The sequence below is a fragment of the Harpia harpyja genome, chromosome 11 (assembly GCF_026419915.1).
Source record: "Harpia harpyja isolate bHarHar1 chromosome 11, bHarHar1 primary haplotype, whole genome shotgun sequence".
NCBI lineage: Eukaryota > Metazoa > Chordata > Aves > Accipitriformes > Accipitridae > Harpia > Harpia harpyja.
Window position 1 is genome coordinate 11,483,702 of NC_068950.1, and position 23,343 is coordinate 11,507,044.

Sequence of the window (23,343 nt, forward strand, 5' to 3'; positions counted from 1 at the left end):
CAGGAAGGAAGTTGAAGGCTATTTAAAATTCATCTGTATCTATGACAAATTAATGAGAAGGCTGGAAGCTTGTTTTTAAAAACGCAAGACAGTTCACTTCAAAGGCTTCTTGATTCTTTGAGGTTTTGGTGGCTTTTTTTCAGAAGAATAAGTTCCACTGTTAGCAGCTGCAACTGTTTTTTCTCCTTCCAGTTGCTGGAATTACAGGCATGCTGTTTGTTCAGAGATAAAGTAAAGAACAATTTAATGCAGACAAAAGTTATGTTTTGAGTGCTCCATTACTCCTTCTAGAGGCTGACTGGACAGACAGCTTCGCAATATGATTTCAGTCCTCCATTAAGGAATGGTTTCCTTCTTATTCTGTCTAGGGCCATGTGCCTTTAGATTTTACTTTCCTTCTATGATGAGGCCCAACTAGATTTTTATTTTAATATGATTTTAACCTACACTCCTCCCACAAATTCTCAGAAGTGCCAGTTACTTCAGACTGGTTGACTCATGAATCTTAGGAGCAGTTTTCTGATACTCTACACTGTTGCCTCAGTATGTTGTCTGCACACTGCCCCACTGTTTCTCAAGACGTCCGTACAGATCTTCTTACTTGAAATACATTTTCTTACCATTTCTGGTTTATTTTTAGCTGTTGTAAAAGAGGCTCCTTTAGCTTTATGTGATTACCCTCCACAAATGCTAACAAGTTTCCCCCTCTCTAGCAGACTCTACTGTTACACTCTCTCACTTTCTCCTTGGATTCTTTCACCTTCTTTCCCAGAGTAATTCATTCAGACATGCTGAGATAGACACTGCCAGATGTGAGATGAATGCAAATGTTTTAAGAGTTCTTTCTTTTTTCATTCTAAATATTAAATCTATATTAACCATAACTAAAAGACCTCTTCGGCATACTTTATCCTCAAGCTTAATACAATACAAAGCGCAGGAGCTTCAGACAGGATGTAACTACACTGTTATCACAATAATCACCAGTAGGAAATGATGTTCTGTACTTCTTGACAAACTATCTCTTAAAATGGCCAGGTCTGAGTGCAGCTCTACATCAAGATCAGAATGAAGTAATAAACTGAACTGACAAAGAATGATCAAATCCACACCAGAAGCTCATTCTGAAAATTAACTCACTAACACACCAGAAGCTCATTCTGAAAATTAACTCACTAACAGTTCAAAAGTGATCAAGGGATTGTGTTCAACTACTGCACAACCAAAGAAGAGGACAAAGAGCAGAAAAACTAGCAACCTTTCTGCTTTTTCTGTTTGCTTACTTAAAATAATCAAGACATTGTGAAAGAAATAGAGCTCAGATATTTATATGGAAATGTAAAATCACTTCACCATTACTACCTCTCGCACTCACTTGGATACCTGGTGGTATCCTCTTTTTGATAACTGAGCACCAATATGCAGAAGCACTGATAGTCTTAAGGAAAAAAATGTTGAGTTATGAATGGTGGACCATATTTGTTTTATAATGAACGCTATCAAGGCATGCGCAGCAAGCCTGAAAATTTGCAAGTAAAATACTTCATAACAAAAATTAACAGAATGAACTAGAGTCAAGTGTTGCATACTCATGAAGCCCTTTCCATTTAAAATTCTCAATTATTTTATTTATTTCTATTTTTTTATGTTTGTGAATAGATCAAATTCTATTTGATTTATGTTTAAATCAGAGAGGAAATCAGTGGCAGTTTCAAAAAACAGGTTCAATTCCACAGATGCCCTGACTTCCTGGTGACAAAAGGAAGTACTAGTATTTTATGAAAATAAACATTCCAGACTATGGATCTATTCTGTCTGGTTTTTTTAAAGGAAGCACAGATATACCTACAATACAGAAACATACCATTTTGTATCTGGAGTGATGCGTTCCTTAGCTGGTATAGTAGGGTAAAAAACAAAAGGAAAGAGCTTCATTCAATTGTGCTGTCTGGCAGTTCTCACTCTTTGTTTAATATCAGGCTATCAAAGCAACATGCAATACCCTTACTGTCTTTGGGCTCTCTGAGTCAGACAATTGGGAGAGCTTTCTCTCTAAAAGTCTGCTAGGCTTTTACTACTAGGTATCTTCAAGAAATTAGAATTCCTAACTTTGAATAAATTATTTAACAAATTAAATGAAGAACAGATGTGTGCATCAGATATTCTTAATTAGATCCCTTAGCAAAGAATGAGGCAATCCACAATTCTAATTTTAAAACCAAACCAGTGTTTCACTGAACATCATCTCTTCCATATAACCATGGTTTCTACATAATTTAGTTACATACATTTTGAAATTAAACAGTAAATGACTCCAACAAAACGAAACAAAAAAAGAAACATTCGTGGAGTGGAGGAAGGGCTTTCTGATTCAAGTTTTTTTTACCTCACAAAGCAGTAAGTCAATGATGTGGAAGACCATGCAGAGTGGAAACTTGGCAGTAAAAAGAGTGAGGAACCACTGGGATGCATACATATGAGCTTCCAAATTGAGGTCTGAGAAATGGCTATACAAGTCTGGTAACTGCTCCTAGAGTAAAGGAAAAAATAAATGCTTCAGTATTACTCACTAATCCAAGCTCTTCATCTACACTGCCAGTAAGTACCAGGTTGCTAAACACTGAAAAACACAACAAAGTGAAATCCTGCACAATCCAATTCTTTTGAGCAATGGAAGTATGTTTCTTCATAAATTTCAGTGCCCGTGGTTACAGTTTTTAGCAAGATATCCACTGTGGATTCTATCATGGTATCAAATAACATACTGAGACTATGTTGAGAAATTACAAAATCTTCAACAGTCAAAAGGCACAGCTATTCGGAAATCTATGTCATGCATAGTGTAAATTTTTAAGTTATTCCTTTGCTGTGTCTTGCTATAAATGCTTCTGCTATAGAAACCAATGGATACTAGAACAAGGAGATCACCTTGCAGAGCTTGAAAGCAACAAAGCACACAACTCCATCAGACAATTTCTCTAACTAGGAGCATATATAAGCAACACAAAATAAGCACTGATAATCCTGTTGTACACTGATGATATATTTGTATTTAGTTAAAGTAAAATTCTTTGTTAACATATGTAAATATTGAGAAGACCATATGCCAAAGTATCAAATTAATTAGTATGCAATTCTACTCTACCAAGTAGGAAATACACACAATTTGACACGTGAAAAAAAAGATCATTAAATTAACGGTGGTCTGCTTTGTTTGGTTTTTAATGTATCTCACAGATATATATGGTCATCCATTATAACTGACTTCAGCAGCTAACAGAAGCACAGGTCAAAGCTTAATGAACTGTTAGTAACTCCTTATTAGTCAGCACAACAATGTATAAAACTTGCAGCCATTTATTTATGTTAAATTGCTCTGACTATGAAGTAATTCCATCTGAAAAAGAGCAACATATTGAAAATAGTAAAGTCTACAAAATGACCCACACTTGATTCATATTTCATAAGCATCAGGATGTCCTGATTTGCCTGACCTCTTAACCATCAACATAATTCACAGAAAGTAGGACACTGATGGTGGCAGCCCAGAAGATACTCTGGCCTTAATAGAACAGAGACATTCTCTCTAAGCAGCATCACGAAATAGGGAAGAGTGAGAGTAAGCAAACAGAGAGAGGAAAAAAAACAGATACCTAGTCTGCATAGATACAAAGATTAGCAGCAAGATTGGTATATGTCAAGACGAAATTAGAAATAAATCTGACTCACAATGTTTGGATCCAGATATTAAACTCCCCTGCTTTGGTTCTACCCCACCCTTAAAAGGAGAGGGTTTTTATTGTCCAGTAGCTTATGGAAGCAAAGCACTAATCTGTTCTTCATGCCAGTATTTCCATTTATGAAAGTAGAAGAATTTGTTACCCTGCCCCACCTGCATTAACTTCTCCAGCTGGAAAAATTGCAATGGAGATCTTCAAAGTTATTTCTGTAGAGGTCCCTCAAGCCATAGTCATACATTATTTTCACAAATACACAGAATGCCTGCTCCTCCGGCATCTGTTTGGAAAAATACACAAACATGATTTTAAAAACTGAGCTGAGGATGGAAATGCCTTACACAAATACACACTTATATACCTTATGCATGATGAATTCAGAACCAGGGATATATTAAAATTTTCAGCAGAGCACTCTGAATGTAGAATTAAGCAACTAAAATCTCAACGGGACTATTCGCCTTGAGGAGCACCTTGATTTGGCTCTGTAAGACCCTCCTTTAAGAAAACGTGGGATCATATCATAGGTTCATGTAAATAGACAGCTCTACAGCAGCACAACTGTCATCAGTATTCTTTCTGCCAAACAGATATGAGAACAACCAGTACACAACTCTCAGCTACAGAACAATTGGGAAAAGAAAAGAAAAGAAAAGAAAAGAAAAGAAAAGAAAAGAAAAGAAAGAAAAGAAAAGAAAAAGAAAAGAAAAGAAAAGAAAAGAAAAGAAAAGAAAAGAAAAGGAAAGGAAAGGAAAGGAAAGGAAAGGAAAGGAAAGGAAAGGAAAGGAAGGAAAGGAAAGGAAAGGAAAGGAAAGGAAAAGGAAAGGAAAGGAAAGGGAAAGGAAAGGAAAGAAAGGAAAAGGAAAGAAAGGAAAGGAAAGGAAAGGAAAGGAAAGGAAAGGAAAGGAAAGAAAGAAAGAGAAAAGAAAAGAGAAAAGAAAAGAGAAAAGAAAAGAAAGAAAAAAGAAAAGAAGAAAAGAGACAACAACTCAGGATAGTGATTTCTACTGAGAGAGACTTGGTTAAAAGGGAAGAATTAGGAGAACTAAGGCATAACCAACCCTCAGTGAGAATAATGCTTATCTACTTTCATCCAAACCGCAGGACATCAAACTCTCTGAAGGCAGGTTTCCCACAATGAATAAGGAAATTACAAATTTTGCCTTCAGAACCTATTTGTGAGCTCAGGAGGGCTGATCCCATCTATTAACATCATGACTTTTAAGAAGCCCTATCTCCATAATCTCTACTTAATTTTGACCACAATTTCTCATCCAACAGAGTTTTAGAAGGTGGTGCTAAAAGACAAGCTATGTGAGCCACTCTAAAGTTACGTTTGTTGGCTTGAGCCCACTGAATGTTGGATTTGTGGGAAGCCCTGTATCATGAAAACTCCACTGATAAGACATCTCCCCCATTCCCTCCACACCTTCAGGTAACGCAATAGTAAGATAGGCACAAGCAGAGTCACTGCAGACCCCAAATCAGGTTTTCAATCACATTAAAAACAAACAGTTCTTTTGCAGGCACCAGATTGTAACAAAGAAAACAATTATTGAGTATCAAGAATGACAACTCTTGACCTTTTGGTATATTCACTCATTCAGCCTCTTGCCAACCCCTTATCAAATATCAGCAACAGATAAAAGCTCAGTATTTTCTTCAAAGAGAATTTTAGTCTCTTGATATTTACCTCCAGGGTTTCATCTTTTATGTTCAGCCTATGATTATGGCCTGTCTCCAGGGCCATGGGCAGACACTTTCATTTTCATTTTCAGACATCATAAATGAAAGTAACTAGTTAGCATAAAGAACTGCCAGATCAGCTGCTAGCTACCTGTCCAGGCTAGATTTGCCGAGGACAAGCTCTTAGGAATCTCAAAGCTCTTATCACAATCTTATCTGGATGGAATGATCCCCACTGACAGCGGATAAAAGCTGCGGACAAGGTAAAGGGAAGAAATAGTTTTATCCTCTGACCAAAAGGTTTGAATCTGCTTTATAATAAGATGAACAGAATCTCAGTTTTTTTGGTAAAGTAACAATTCTTTCTAATAAAATGACAGATGCTCATGCACAAGCACACCTACCTTGCACGCTCAGACACACATGCACTGACAATCATTCCTCCCCCGAGACAGGAGAGGGAGCAAGAACAGAGGTAAGCACTAAGCCGAAGTCATTTACAGGCAGAGGCCCACCGAGTCCTCACTCTCAGTGGATAGAGGTTCTCCAATATTACCAACCTCCAAAATTCAAAATCATAGATCGAGTTTTCATTTCTTATTTTATTTATTTTAAGCAAAACACATATTTTTGGCATTTCCATTCTGATTTTTAGCATTTAGATATTTGCTCCTTAATATCTTTTCTTTGGAATCACAAAAGCCAGAAATTTACCATTTTTTCAAATTAAATTTTAGTTTTTCACATAGCAATGACTCCGAGACATAGACAATAAGAAAAAAAAAAGTCAAATACTGTAAGACTTACAGTAAAACGATTAGAGTTGGCAACACTGTCTCCCCGTGATTGGAAGTTACCTGCTCACCTTTGACAGGAATTTCATCAAAACAGCAAAATCACAAAAAGCCAGGATGGAGGCTCAGGCTACCCAACCATCCCTGAAACATATCTACACTGAAGAGAAAGGATATCCTATCCCAGAAAAAAGGGAAAGGAAGAGCTCTAGAAATCCATGCAAAGATACAAGAGTTAGAGTGGGTCTTACAAGCATTCATAGCATACTGATTGGTTGGAGAATTTGAGAAAAACAAGAGTTTGAGGACATCCCAGGAAGCTCCCAACTTACATGAGTTCATTGAGACTGCTTCCCTTCCCCCCTTTCTCTGATTATTTCAGTTTAATATCCTATTATGAAAGCAAATGTTATAAAGGGCATATTAAAATGAATGTAATTGCCATTTAGTATTCCCTGTGTACAGGGCAATTTCTTCTAACTCCAGAAACACTAAAAACAGAGGTGATTCGCTATAGTAATGACAGCATGCAACTAAGTGAGAGGAGCTGAAGTATTAGTCAAATGTTAAGAATGTGACACCCACTCATTTCTAAACAACTCTGGTATTGAAAATGGCTTATTCTTCCAGTGGAACTTAAAAATCCTTCTTTGGGTAAAAAGTTAATGGCAAAATAACTGTTAGAAAAGCTAATTTGCAGTATAGGTGGGATTGCAATAATGTGACTAATTCAGGTTTATCCTTAAAGAATCTAAAGCTTCTCTGTAACACCATCACTGTGTATCATGCATGCTCCTTATGTCTTCAAGGAGTCAGAGATCTCACTAGGAGTTACAACTTAAACTAATCTCAATTTGAGTTCTAGATGCCTTAGGAAGTATGTGTGTAACGTATATACCACCAAAAGCTGACTCAAAACCACAATCTGAAATGTATTTCAACCATGATTAATAATTTATTAATTAAAGCCTGACAGAAAAAAGCAGGCAAGAGCCCGTGTAAGAGTTGTTGTTGGGCTTTTGGCTGGTTTATTCAGATATTCTTTACGATACCCACACTACTTGAATCTGTTGCTTTTCCACTGAACATCAAAGTTAAAGCATCTTGCAGGTATAAAAATTGTTTATTTATCTATCTATCTCTATATATACACGCACACGTATATATAGGAAGCAACAGATCAAAGTTTGTACAGTTTTTGCTCACAGGCTAAAATATCAAGGTTAAAATTCAGCTTTCACTCAAAAGATTTTATAAAACATCCCTAGGAGAAAAAGTCTCACTGAAAATTAATGAGACTGCTTGCTCTGGTTAGCTACTCTGAGAATATCTCCCAAAGTTAAACTCCCCGTAAACACAAAGGGAGTTCACCTACGTGACAACTAAATTAAAAGAAAATATTAGTATGTAACAAACCAGTTTCAGGTTTTGACACAGAAGTACTTGACAATTTAATGGATTTCTCCTATATAAAGGAAATCTACATTCATAAAGATAGAAGCTGTTAGTCACTATTTGCCAAAAAGCAACGAGAAGAAAATGAATACAGACAAATAAACAACAGTAAATATCTGTCAAATAGCATGTTACAGTACTACTGATTTTAAAGCTGCTTTCGTTTCAAATATCAAAGCTTTCATTTTGCAATTAACTCACATGAAGTAGAAGCACAGCTGCAAGGAAAGACTGTCCCTGGCAATAGCCAATGTCTTCATCATAGACAGAGTATGCCTAGAAAAAATAAAAGTCAACATATATTTAAAATGCACACAGGCATTATCAAAATGTGTTATAATCGATGAGCTATTCAGAATATGTAACACTATGCAGGCTCAAATAATAAAGGGAGTGAAACTGTAACCATTCTTGCACAGGCTTTCAGGGCACTTAAGAAAACATCTGCAGGTCACCCTCAATCTTCCATAGATGTCATATTTGTGAGTTTTTATTTTTATTTTTCTAACGGCATGAAAAAAGTTGGATGCAATTTCCCTTCACCTAAATCAAGGATAATTCCGCTGAGATCAGTAATGATATAACTTCAATGACTTAACAAATATGATATAAAAAACAGGGTAGTTTGTGTTGTGGGAAGAGTGCTTGTTTGTTTTTGGAAAAACAAGTTCTGACATCGTGAAAGTATAGAGCCTGAGGTTGGTTGTTAGAATACCTCTGAGAACTACTCTAGCTTGAAAATTTAATCAGAAACAGTTTTTCCATGTCCTTGTTATGCTGAAGAATGAACAAGACTCATTTTCATATGGTATGACTGACATACTACTTTTTTCTTACTCTTAAAAAAACAAAACTAAAATAACCAACCTTTCTTTCCCCCTTACTTTTCCAAGACAAGAAGACAGATACTGTTTCTAAAGAGATGTCAGAGGATGTTAAGAATTTGAGGAAACTTGAGAAAGTATAAGCAGCAGCAGCAGGACTGACATCGGAGAGAGAGACATCCTCAGAGAATAAGTAAGGTACTAAGGTTACAGCCAGGGAAAACAAAAGCACAAGGTCAGAGCTACGGGGAGGAACAAGCCACATGAATCAGAAAATCCACTTTGCCCCCAAACCGCCACCAAGACTGTTTACAGATGAGAATGTTTCAAACTGGAACACCGTGCTTATCTTCTTTTTTTAAGTCTTGAATGACATCAAGATTGCAAATTCACTGAAAGGAAGCACAGTGAGACTGTGAATAAACAATGTCAGGCATGCTGGGGAACCAAACCCACATGGGTCTATCGTACAATATTTTAAAGGTGGCTAAGCTGCCTCTTCAAAAGGTAAGAAGAATTGTGACTCAAAAACAGATGTGACTCCTTTCCAGCCAATGGTATTATCATAATTGCAAATAATTTCTGCCAGAAATGTTGAAAAGGAGGCCAAAACATATTTAAAGTCCTTAAACCACCTTTCCTTTTTCATTCTGATGGATAAAAACTAAGAAATAAATATTTATAAGGAGTTCTGTAATGATTCCAGAAGAGAAGATTTCTGTAAAGAATATAACCTGAGTATTCCTTTCAAGGTCACTGTTTATAAACAACTCATCCATACATTTCCTAATACATTTGTAGCTTTGTGATAAACTGAACTGTGACTTACAGCTCTTTGCCATTTGTCTATATTGCTTACCATTCTTTTCAAGTATGTTAGATGGGATTAGTTAGAATCTGATTGAAAATAATCCCAGTCCATTGCTCAGTTTCAGTGGTCAAGCAAATACAAGAAGACTAGTCATATAAATTATTGAAAAAAATTTAATGAACCATTACAAACTGCTTACTAGTTTAAACCAGCTCTAGCCACAAAAGTAGAATATAAAAAAAACCTCTGTAAGTATACAATAGCAGATACAAAACTTTGAATTGGAAAAAAAGGATGCTCTCCTGGAAAACGTTAATTTAAAATTACTCTTTAGCTACTAAGCACTGAATTTACAGAAATTACTTTCAACACTTAAATTAATATTACATATGACTGATTAGAACCATCCACAGGTTAATCATCATCATCATCATGAGTCTTTGTCTATTTGTTCCCAAAATCTATCAGTTTATGAATGCCTAATATTTTATTTCTGTAATATTCCTAAAAGCTGTATTATTTCTGCTTTTGAAAGGCCAGGTCTGCTTACAAACAGATATGCAGAATTACAAATAATAAATTTGATTTATGATTTCTTCATAGTACATAACAACACTTTTACTTAAAAAAAAATCCAAGCTGAAAAATTAATAGCAAATTATGAACACGTGGGGGGTTCTCTGTTGTGAGAAGCATTATTAGCACAATAGCTAGTAATTTGCTGAAAACAGCAATAAATTAATCCAAACAAGTTTTAAAATAATTATTGAGAAACCGACACATTGGAACAAACTGCCTCCAAAACTGACACAGATTAAAAAGTAAAGAAAGTTATCAGAAATAAAGAAGATACTCCTTCTGAGATTGTGAAAAAAGTTGAAATGATGGCAAAAGAGGCAAAATGGGGAGGGTGCAAAAAAATCCTCACTCTGCATGTTAGACATAAAAATATGAAGGAAGACCAAGGATACTCTCATCATCAACTTCCTAAACACATTAAAACTAGTAACAAATCCATTTCAAACACATCCAGAGCAGGAAGGCAAAGCCTCTACTTGGAAAATATATGAGCAAGGTAGAAAAGTTGTATTTAAACTATAGCAGAAAATCCACATGAACTTTCCTTGTGTCTGTTTTATTACAGAAGAATCACAGGGGTTGTCATCCTGCTGGAACCATTTCTAATGGGATGTGTTGAAGGATCTGTCTCCAACTGAGTATCAGAAGAGATGATAAATGAAAAGGAATAAAAATACTAAAAATTTATTAAGAACAGACAGCATTCACCCAAAAAGCCGGGGGGGGGGGGGGGGGGAGTAAACTGGTAATCCATTAATTGGCTGATTAAATCAGAAGAATAGATGACAAATTTGAAGCATTTGTAAAAAGAGGTGATCCACATAACTACAAATCAATAAGTACTGGATAATTTGGTTTAAAAAAAAATATTTCAAATTAATTATTGCACACAGATATATATATAGGATATATAAGAGAAAAATGTCTGAGGGCCCCAGTCAGTAAAAGGATGTCATCATTAACAAATCTTTGAAGCAACCGACAACTATGAAAAAAAACATTAACTGCTTGATCTGCTTGCTTTTTGCAATGCATTTCAACTAGGTCCTTCTCCAAAATCTGATCTTCACAAGCAGCTGTTATCAGATACTTACATACTAACTTCGGTTCTGCATGAGAATTAGATCAAACTGAGAAAGATTCTGCTGTTAAGTCAAAGCATCATAATCCCAGCAATTAAAGATTTATTTTTTAATGAAGTCTCTAAAATCTACATGATTTCACTGTATTTGCCCAAAGCAAAGAGATTTTTGAAGCTTTATGCATATTACATTTCCAATTATACTTTTTTAGTTTTAAGTAACCTATGGGACTTGATATTGCTGAAATATAATGTAATTAACCAAAACAGCCTCAAAAATAAGGATGCTGCCTACAGATACCACTATAATATTGTATTATTAACAAAAGGTCTAAGATTAATTACTTAAGATTTGTCTTTTTAAGGGACTGAGGAGCATTAACTTTGTCTTTCCACATGAAATATGAAAACAAAGCAAAATCCCAAATCCTCTATTGCCATTGCAGTCTTTGTAACTTTGTGATTTCAAGAGAATGGGATTTTTCACATGACAACCTGCAACAATGTTGCCGTCTTTTTAAGTTATTATTTTCTTAAGCTCTTGGGGAATCTCCAACCACAATACTCTAGTTAACTGAGATTTTAATTATTCTCTGTCTCATAAACGGGACTTCATGAAGATTCTGACTTGAAGCCTACTTTCGTTCATTTTAACTAAATGAAGATCTCACAGAATGAAAACATCTTTTTAATAGTTATTTGTCTTCTGAAGAGAAGAACTACTATGCAGTTATTAGTACAACATCATTAGAAAGCAAATACTTTGGAAGCAACAGAGTCTCCTCAAATAAAGTCAATGATAGGGAACTGCCTGCATGTTGGGAAAGTGAATGAAGAATCTAGAGATGAACAGAAATTCTTCTCTAAAATAATTAATGGAAAATCTCCCAAGATCAGAATCTTCTGTAGACAGAAAAATTCCAAGTAAGCAGCATTTGAAAGACAAATGGAAAGGTTGCTGATTTGAATTTAAAACCTCAGATTTGGGATTTCTGCAACTACTGTGTATGAGTCCCAGCAGTTTTAAAAAAGGAAGAGTAGAGAGTACGTCTCAAATTCTAGAATGAAACGTTTTTCACCATTTTGCATCCTCATAAGCATGAAATTGATTGCTTATAGTTGCTGAAGGTTCAAATGTACTTAAAACAACAAAATGCAAAACACTAACTAGCAAATATAAGCTTACAATCACATTGCCAATTTGCCTTTACCATAGTAACTCAATTACATTAGAAACAAAACATTACAATTACATTAGAAACTAAAGAGAGCTCATGAAAAATATTTTTCTAGTGCCTGCCTCATACAAATGTCTTACATTTCCAGAGCTTTCACTCCCACATGCACACTTCAGGGCAATGCAGTGGGAAAGGTATGAGCAGAGGCTCTACAGATCTCCATCTCTCATCTGCAATAACAGTATCTCTCCTGTCAGTAATAATGTTTCCTGGCACAGGAAACACTCACTTCTCTGAAAAAGCGACAGGCACACTGGCACAATGCATGTTAACAGGCATACAAGATAACCAGCACCTGTGTCCCAGGAAAAAGGAAAATGTAACAGGAATTGAATGCAAGTTTTTGGGGGGAGAATTACAAGCCTGATTTGCTCTCATTACTTACCTTTGTGTTGCTACCAAAATGACAGAAATGATCTAGGGAATCTACTTGATGTCTGATACAGACATAGCTCTGTGCTAAAGTCCTTTTTAGTAGAGTTTAAAGTTTTACACGGTGTCTGAAAAACCAACTGTCTCAAGAAAACATCCATACTTTGATGCAGACTTCTCACACAACAGGGTACTTTATCACATGCTTGCTCGCTGAATAATTTTAGTGATACTATAATTTAAAACTCCATACCTAAATTTATTATAAGGCTAACAGTTTGAAAGTAATAATATTCCTATAAATGCAGCATTTAGGATGTATCACATTATACAAGGAATTTCTGTGTTAACTGAAAACTGTATCTTTAGAAATCAGTTACTCGTTTATTGAGTATCAGGGAGAAGCACGTGTATATTATACAATATGCCTCCTCCAGGGCTATAAGGGCTGAGAGAATGAAGAAATCCTCACATTTTTTCAGGCAGGCCTCCAAACATACTAAAGCCTTCACTCTCTTTCCAGCACTCAAGATTCAAAATCCCGACCTTTTCACTAGTACAGCCTCAGCAGAAACCCCATATGCAAGAACAGTACTACTGCTTCCTTGCTGAGCACAGATGCACAGAGAAGGAACCTTATTAATATGTAAATGGAAGAAGACAAGATAACATTAAAAATCCTTTGCATGAAACAAGACAACAATATTTACTAAAATTGCTCTTCAACCCAGGAGCAAAGAAAACAAACAACTAAAAATAGACGAAAAATAATTCTTAACTGATTCTGTTTATGCTCCTATGTTTATTCTAAAATTGGCCAATAGACTCCTATAGGAAAGAAAGAGATCTGCTCTCTCTAACAAATGATCAAACAAAAGTGGACAAATACTGAAACTTCCTGTTTGTAAATTTGAGGAGATACTACAAATTGAAAAATGTGGAAGAACATGTGCATGCTGAGAAGAGGTGATCATGTGAAAAAAGATGCTGCAATGAAATGAAAATGAAAATGTAAAAAAAGGATGAAAGTTAGACAATCAGCTTACAGGACAGCACTAAGCAGCAGTTCTGCCATGCTGAAGGATGAGCCAAAGAGTAATCCATCATTCACAGCTTATCACAGTATAGAAGCTACTGGTCACAGAAGAGCAACTCAAAGACATTTTCACATTTCAATTATACAGAAAAGAAAGCCAAAAAAACCCCATATTGGAACCCACTCAGTATTAGCTTTGCTAGAAAAAGTTTATTATTTCCTCTACTAATGTGGGTACCAACACACAGACAGACATTGGAACGACAAATAAAATGGAGTGTTTCGTTTCACACTAAACCAGCTATCACACTGATCCTGTGCATAAAACCTTCAGGCAAGTATGACTGGGATTAGGAAAAAACCTACAAATTTGATCAGCCAAGGAGATAAGTATTTAGTAACAAAATATGTCATGATACAAATGATTCATATCCTTCCATAATGCCTTTGTTTACTGGAAAACACTAACACCAACTTTGAATCTCTGAAAAGTAATTCAAGAATTTTCAGAAAAACAGGAAACGTTGTGTCTATTTTACCAGTTTGCCCAGTAAGAACACTCACCTAGCTAACCTGACTGATTTCCCTGCAACATACTCCCTTTCTCCTATTAAAGTCACAGTGGTTGTTTGTCGAATAGGAGTTACTTTAATCAGAAAATTAGACAAAACACATCTTGCGTTAAATTCTGCACCGCATACACTCCAAACAGTTGAGAGGACTGTTTCTGCCAAGTGCTTTGATTCCCTGGAGCATTGAGCTGTTAACTACATATGCACACATGGAAGTAGGTCAAGAGTACTATCCTGCTATGCATTGTAACACAGAGAATGAGCTCTTTAAATAGAGCTAGAATTCATATAGTATTTAAACAGAAAGTTTGCAAGAAACAGAACTATTTTCCCAAAGATGTTTGCTCTGTGCAAATCTAGCTTATGCCACGTCCTCAAGTGAAATCTCCTATCTGAAATCTGGAACTCTTTTCATTCCTTATCACCATTGTCAGCCTTAAAGTTTATTTTTAGATACTTTGTCACATAAATGTTCTCCAACAGAAAAAGTTTCCATCTTTCCCGATTTCCTACTGTTCTGAAGAAGAGATTAAGAGACGGAACTAAAACTGACAGACCCGTTAAAATGAGGCAGTGAGCTTTTAATGGTTTTCCTTTTTATCTGACAGCTCACATCATCTCTCATTTCAGTGGGGAATGAAGAAAATGCTCTTCAGCTTTTTACCCTCCCACTTGAGGATAGACCTTTCCAGCCTTATTCAATAATCCCATTCTTCAAATATCTTGCTTTCATGTTAGAAGAAGGGCATGAGTGCACAGCGCCTCTGTTAAAAGTTATTCTTGTAATACAAAGCAGCCACAATATTACTTCCAACACAGATTATTAATTCTTTTTCCAACGGAACGACCAGTTCATAAGCAAATTAATTAGCTTTTAAAAATATTTCTCTAAAACTCACCACATCAATCATAAACTCAAGGTCCAGTCAGACCCGGCCATAGACAGGTCATCTGTAGAACACAGCCATAGCTGTTTAAGAAAACAGTGCAAGGATGAAGGAAAAGTTGCTGCCTAGAGATGTACACAGCAGTTATCTGATCTCAATACTGGCGAGTAGGTAGAAACTGTCAGGAATAAAAATCAGTAAACTTATGAATAACTCGATGTTGAAGATTGGATGTGGCTGTTCTACCAGGAAGCAATGCTTCCCAAATCCTTCTCTGAACCAATGAGCACATAAAAGAATGAGGCAGTCAACAGAGTCTACTAGGATTTTTAGAAAACCTTCAACAAGCTCCCTTCCCAAAGGCTTTTTAGGGAACTAAGCTGCCATAGAAGGTCCTCTTATGCACTCAAATAATTGATTAAAGGATAGAAAGCAAAAGGTAGGAATAAACAGTCAGTTCTCACCTACAGAATGAAGGTGAGGTCACGCACAGAACCTTACAGAAAGACAGGCTAGGGATGATGCTGTTGAAAATATTCACAAATCATACAGAACACATAAAAATAGCACAGTAACAAAGACTGCTGATGAGACAAAGTTGTTTCGAGCAGTAAATAAAAAGCTGACTGTAAAGATGCTACGCAGAACATGTTCATATCAAGAGAAAGTGGCAAAGTGGCAGAGGTCATTCAACTGTAGATAAATACAAAATGCTTCACAGGAAAAGCAGTCCTCAACTTGATGTACACACTGACAGGCCTCTAATCCAGATCCTTCAAGGAAAGAGGACCAACATCTGCAGCAACTTTCTCTCTGCAAGAGCAGTAGAGGCCCTGAGAGCAGGGAAGGCTCCCAGCTTTGGAAGATGAGTAGAATTCTTCACTTTTAGTACAGAAAACGCGGGAAGATCTGAGATCTCTGCCTCTGTGAAGCTGCCTGCTAGACAGATAATTTCTCTAAGTTGCTTCTAGTTCAGACAGATTCATTCCTTTATCTTCTCTTTATTAAACAAAATAGACTGAGATACTCATTCATGAAAAAGAGTTTTTCTTTCCAAAGTATGTTCCCAAATCCTTTCATCATCCTCATGGAACTTCTATAGATTCTTTCCAATGCAGAAGTAGTCGTCTTTAATTCTGGACACAGTAATAAAAGCAGCTGCTGCAGCTGTAAAATACTGAGTTACTCAAGTGATTCTATTCCTACACAAGATACATCTATCTATACATCCTTTAACACCTCATTATTTACCATTCCCTTTTTCTCTGTGTCATGAAGACAGCTTTATCAGAAATGATTTTTCTGTTTTCTTTTAGGTGACTAACCAGAGTACACCAAATGAACAAGTGATCTTGCATCGAATGAACAAGTGATCTTCATGACGCCTTGTCTGAAATACATTTATTCAGTGCTGATGTTTAGTAACCTGCTAGCTAGCCAGTTTTTAATTCTTTAATGTGTCTTGTTCATGTTCTAACTTGTCCAGCATTTATACATTTTTTGCATGGCAGACTACATGATCTACAGAATTTTGGTAAAATTACCTTCGCCAATGAAACCGGTATTTTTTTTTTTATTAGCTTGTCAAGATCTATTTTCAGTAAACTCATAGGCATTCATTGTAATATACTTCTCACATTTAATTCTCGATAAGTTGAACGCTATTCCATCATTTTTCACTTAACTGATATCAAACTGACAAGCCCACAATTACCTGCATTGTCCTAGTTACTCTTTTCAAAGACTGGCACAGGAACTGTTTTCCTGTAGCCCTCTAGAGCCCTCCAAGATTAATGAGAAATCAATGTAATTGGTTCAAAGTTCTCTTGGCTCCTTTATTTTTTACTTCTTTTTTTAATGTGAATTACTCATGACAGTGAACTTCAATATATGTAGCCTAAGCAGCTATATTTAAGAGTCATCCAAATTACTGTTTGAATAGGAGTCTGTATCACCATAGAATTTATCTGGAGAACAGGAATATGTATCATTATACCCCAAAGCCAGGACACTCTGTTCTGCTTGTTATGACAACTCCATCATTTGTCTATTAATCAGCTGGAGGTGGAAACAGAGAAACAAGGAAAAGGAAGGGAAGTGGAAATGGCTTTGTTGAAGGCAATCATTTATTCTACGTGTAGAAAAAAATGTAAAATGAAACCTGACTGCCAGAAACACAATAAAATCTGCAACTGACAGCCAGAGAACTAACTGTCTAGCTGCAATATTCTACCTTCTGGATCTCTCATGAGCAACAAAAGTCTGTCTGTACAAGCTGGACAAATCTGTTCATTTAGTACCTCAACCTCCCCATGTGCAAATCAGAAAAAATTAAGTTGATTGGAAAAATCAGAGGTGATCCGAGAGCTGCAAGTGAAAAGCTATGCACACACATTGCTTGTGGAAAGGTCAGCTAACTTGTTCTCTAGATAATTATCTAGAGACATTCTTGCTTAACCTCATAGCAGAGCTTGCTTTGAGGGTTTCTCTTCCTCTGCAGACCTCTCTACCAGCAGAGCAAAAAAAGTTCCACTACACCATGCTTCTACTGAAGTGGACCTCTGATATCAAACTGCCCATTAGTAAAACTAGCTTGAGCCTCGCTCTTCTCATACACATCTTAGGAGATACAAAATGCAAAGTTATAAAAAGTACTTCAGTCTATGCAGTGCTGCAGAAACACTACACTCTCCACATGCAATCTAAATAAAGCTTTAAAATCTTATTGATTAGTGACTTGGATCAGAACAGGGTTATCAGGGCAAAATACAGTCATAGCAAAATATGGAACAGGCTTTAAAATTCAGAGTACTGACTGTACCTTACAGATTTTGTATAGAGATTCCTGACCGTCTCCTTCTGTATCTTTGAAATAATCATGTGCTGGAAATGTACGATGAATATCTCGTGTAATGACACTTTCTTGAGCAGAATCCTGTAAAAAAAGAGAGAAAAATCCTGATGTATTAGCCCGGTAACAGTGTAATTAAACACAACAGAATATAAAATTCAATGTGCAGTCAACGTGGATACATTAGATAACTGCTTTACTGACTCATCCTCCAAAAATGCTTTGAGAAGAAATTGAAAATCCTCTAGTCTCATATGCAGTAATAACTTGACAGTTTAACGAGAGCAACGTGGCATGTTTTCTGTCCTTCAGGCTTACAGTTCAACTTTAAAACTCATAGGAAATGACTAGTTATTTAATTGTATGTGCATTTTTACCACAGAACATATGCTTACTATATTTCTCTGGAAGTAAAAAAAAAAAAAGAAAAGAAAATTAGACTGTCTCTCTCTTGCAAGCTCAGAGGTATTATTTTTAAATGTATATCATCTACCATACAAACAGTGTTAATTACAAATTGTAACTGTTACTTAGAAATGTTCAAAGTTTACCATTAAGTGGTCTTTAAAAGAACAAAACCAGAAGTACCACCAGAAAATGTTATACCGTCAGATAAATCCCATATCTTTCCCTGCTACCATCTCCAATTCAATTACATGTTTACTTTGACTAGCAACTAAGGATAAGTTCAGGTGCCTAAACAGTGGTGTCAGATGCCATTTTAGAAGCTCGAAGACAATCTTGCCTGGTAAGCAGTTGCTACTGCAGAAGGATACAAGTCTGCTGTTAAGTGCTGCATCATCTCTGCAAGCTCCATGTGGATGATCTGCATATACAAAGACAGCTACAATGACACCAAATGCCCACGTTTAGGCAACTGAGTTGTTCCCTAGACATACCTAGCTCTGTAGATAAAGAACCAATTGCTTATGATACTGCATTTCTATAAAAAAGATGGAAATCATTGCAATCAGACCTGAGAAATACCACTGTGTGTATGAGGAAGCGGCATCAAAATGTCAGAGCTGGAACTACAACAGTTAATCAATTATCTTCAGGTTCCAGTTACCCTCAGTGTGAGATAGTACCTTTAGGTTCGTAAATATCAAACGGTGCTTTTCTCTATTACCTTTGTAATCCTAAAGGAAAAACCAACAGAATCCTCACCTGCGACTTAGAAAATAAATCCTTTATAAATACTTCTACCTTGAAAACAAATTATCTCTGTTACAGAAAAGCTTCTAAACCCTCAGACTGCAGTTTGTAATCCAGGACTCTCCATAAAAAAACTTCTTTACACCTGCCGGAGTCACCAACCAGGTAATCTCCCGAATTTAGGTGGTTTCCTAATCCCATAAAGCCTCTATAGTGAGCCAATGCCACACAGGAATATAGTTGCCTGTGGGGGCTTAGCCAGAAGTTCACAGCAATTCCCAACTACCGTTTCCTTTTGAGCCCATCCATAACCAATACACATGAAGACATCACCATGGGCTGGATCAGGCTACCCCAGAGATGAAAACCCATCATTGTACTTCTCCATTCACTTCAATGGCAGCTAAGAAAATAGCTATAGTTGCAATGAGCATAAATGTCACTGTAATATGTTTTCTAACAGCACTCAACTGAGTATCACAGATAAGTAAGAAGAAAATAAAGTTGTGTTTTTTTTTTTAAATCTAGATATCTTCTATTCTCATCTGTGTTCTCATTTCCTTCGACTCTCTCCACCCTTTGCGCTATACTATGGCTTCATCCTTCTTCCCCATCCCTCTCTGCACTTGGCACAATCTTCCAGTTTTTGCACATAGAAGTCTTCCTCTTTCTGCTCGCTCAAATCTCTCCCTAAAGTTCATGGGCTTCCTGAATCTTTGCTATCATTAATCTATCCATTTACGATGTCCTAATTTTCAGTCATCTTGACTGTCGCTTTCTCTTTGCTTGACAATGACATTTTTAGTACCAGACAATAACACGATCTGTATTTTGTAAAATACCAGGCATACTGTTATGTGTTAAGAAAAGGAAATCTTACGAAGAAAGGTGATGTTTGTATTATGCTAACTGGTACTGCTAGAGAAAATAAACACACTTTTATGCTTTCACCAGGTTATCATCATGATTTTCAGGACATCTAAGCATCATGCAACTATTAGCAACCAAAACTAACCACAATCTAAATCACATGCAACGAAACACCGAATAAGAATAAAAATTTAATAATAAGCAGTTCTCTAATTAGACTTCTTTAATGAATATTTTCATTTACATGGCTTTCAAACAAAGAAGGGCCAAATAACTGCAGTCTTCCTCCCAGATGGATCTGACATTTCAGTTACATTGTGAGGAAATGCCTTAAACAGCATTTAAGATCTACCGGTACAGCACAGTTACCGAGTCCATTACAAAAATCTGTTACATTAATTCTTCAGCAAAAGTTTGAAAAGATCCAGGCATTTTAAAGAAAGTTACAGGAAGGCCACGACATCCAGCACATACATTGCTTTTCTGTCAGGCAGGCAGATTGTGTTTGACTTCCCTGTATTTCTATGTTTTCTTGAACTGAGGCCAGCATATAATTGAGCACATAGAAGTTGACAAGGTAGGTGTCCGAGGTAGGACCAAAAAATATTTGTGTAAAGGCCCAAATGCAAATTCACATTTACTGAGTTAAAAGGAGCCTGAAGCAGAGTCTTCATTCAGCATTATTAACAACAGATGCTTCTAAAAAACTAGAGGAAAAAATTAAATGGACCCAAAATAAAATTTAAGCTGAAAGGCAGAGAATTAACTCCTTCTCAAAAGACAACATCTACCTGAAATATGACAAACCCATAATCTAAGAGAAACAAAAAAATAGTCTAGGGTGAAGATCAGTGTAGAACTACTTCTTAAAATACATAAAAAATATTTTGGTTAAGTTTCTACCTTTTTCCAGATAAGAGTTTGTTGATAGTGCTGCTCTCAGGAGTACCACAGCCAATAAGCTTACAGTTATCCAAATTTAGGTTTTATTCTTCTGAAAGTCATGATTAGTTAATTTATTACGGAAAAAAGCTAAGGTGAGATGGCTATCAAAGCATTCAGAGTTCTAATGATCTTTCTCACTTCTAATCATCATTTCTGTGCTGCCAACTCAGAGAAACAATATTCTACTGAGGAAAAGAATTATCTTCATATGTCAACTATATGACAGCTGACATCCTACTGAACAAGCTATCTACTTTGAGTCGTCTCACTTCTAAAAAAGCTAAACTTCTGCAACTGTGAAGCAACTGTATTGGAATACTGACTCCTTGACATTGCTGCCATTTTAAACTATTAAGATGCTGCTGAATGTGGACATTTGATGCCAGAAGGCAGACTGACATAGAAATAGAGAACAGAACAGAAAACTGTTTATATTAAATAAATTTAAAAGAAAATTAAGGGTACATAGGCACTCACAATTAAGAAATACCGGGCCATCTTTATGCATGTACATCAGAAATTATTTTTTAATTAAGAACATTTCACGCACACTCCAAAAAGGACCTCTACTCAGTTGTCACCATGAGTGTACCTATTCTGCTGATGAAGTACGGTCAGGGAGTAGAAGAGACTACTGCAGGTAGAGTCTTGCTTTCTTTGTTGAAAGAACTGGAGGATACGTGTGGTATAAGCCAGAAGAATGTATTAAGAAAGAAAAATCTCTTGGGGCATAACATCTCAATGCTGTGTTAAGACTCAGATCTTTTCTCCACTTCTGCCCAAAATTAGTTATGTAAACCAGGCATATCACTTACGCAAAAAATCCCACGAGTGGTGATCTGAGTTTTCCTTACTATACAGCTGCCTGTATTACAGCGGTTGACTCAATATAGAGAAATGCAGAATTACTTACAGATGCAATTAAAGGAATTCAAGAGTTTTATATGAATACTAAAAAAATAATAAACCAGGGGTCACATGTGTCTCACGCCTGGCATTCAAACTGAGCAGTACTTCTGACCTCAATCTCCTTGTGTTCCATTTCCCTGGTTAATAATAATTCCCCATCTCAGTAGGTGTTACGAAAATCAATTAATATCTGAAGCACTGAAATACTGTAGTGATAAGTCCTACAGAAATGCCAAAGAGGAAAATAGTAACTTCATCCTCAAATCCTGATCTGAATGATATATAGGAAGGCACAGGGTTACACAATGAAAAATACTAAGGGGGGGGGGGGGGGGAGAAAAAAAAAGAAAAAAAATAAGAAAAAAAAAAAGTCACTCATTAGATAAACACTATTCCTTCTGTACACAAGGCAGAGATCCCAGGAAGACGACAACCCCAAACCGCAGAAATATATGTGATCAAGAATATATCATTATGCATACGAGTAGGCAATTCTCATATTGTACTTAACTTCCAAGGGCTTATCTCCATCAAGTTTGGTTTTATCACATATGTTTACACACGAAAACAATATGATTTGTGTGTGCTGGAGACTCAGTACAAGTTCACTTGATTGGACCCATTTAAAAGGTCTGCATCTCTGGTGAGGTTCAATCAGCTGATTTTGCATCATATTGTCCCACCCGTGCTTCATCTCTTCACTAGCTAAAAATAGTGAAGTTGTGTCCAGAGTACCAAGGAAAGTAAGAAAAGGAAGGAAAAAAAAAAACAAACCACAAACCAAAAAACTTCAAAATGGGCTTTCAACGTCTAAAATTACCATGCCCTGGAAATCTGGTGTATCATGTCCCTTCAGGATTAGTTACTGAAACTTTTCTACATGTTGTATGGAAAGCAAAAACTCCCAGACTGCCACAGGTGATCATCACTCTTGTTTAGCCAGAGATGTACAATGTGGAAACACATCACCTGCTGATAGCGGGATGAGGTACCCTCAATAAATCCATGCCTCTTCATCCTGAAAAGCTGTAAATTTAAATATTGACTTGCCAAGTGCACATTATTAGACATTATGACATTGTTTCAGTACCCTAAGTATTTTGGTGAAGAAACAGATTTTTTGCATATTGCTTATTTTGTTCCTTAAAGTTCTTTGTGGTCCTGTGCATTTCCACACATGCACACATAGGAATATGAATAATAACTTTAAATTCTCTAAAACACAAACACAAATAAGCAGCAAATACAAAATACACAACATAGATGAGGTCAGTCGGTATGGGTTTGAAATGATCTGCGTAACTGTCATGTAGCTTTGCCCCTTGTTATTAATGACGTCCACCCAAACTCATACTTTCAGTGAAACCTGACATCATGTTGTGCAAGCATATATACACACGTCATCAACCTCCTTCATCTCATCATTTTCCATACATATCATAACCCTCCAAGTAGAATGTGTGATCCAAGAAAATCCCTGGTTCCCTACCAATCAGTATTTGGAAAAAAAATCAATAGCTCTTCCTTTTAAAAACATTGAA

At 36.2% G+C, this 23,343-nt stretch overlaps 1 protein-coding gene across 1 annotated transcript in view; it reads right to left on the reverse strand.

Moving 5' to 3' along the window:
• RABGAP1L (RAB GTPase activating protein 1 like) overlaps window positions 1–23,343 on the reverse strand; it is a 265,155-nt gene that overhangs the window by 103,464 nt on the left and 138,348 nt on the right. Inside the window, 5 exon segments of the mRNA XM_052801837.1 lie at window positions 2,387–2,530; window positions 3,893–3,921; window positions 3,924–4,017; window positions 7,874–7,948; window positions 17,894–18,007. Of these exon segments, the coding sequence (XP_052657797.1) occupies window positions 2,387–2,530; window positions 3,893–3,921; window positions 3,924–4,017; window positions 7,874–7,948; window positions 17,894–18,007 (456 nt within the window).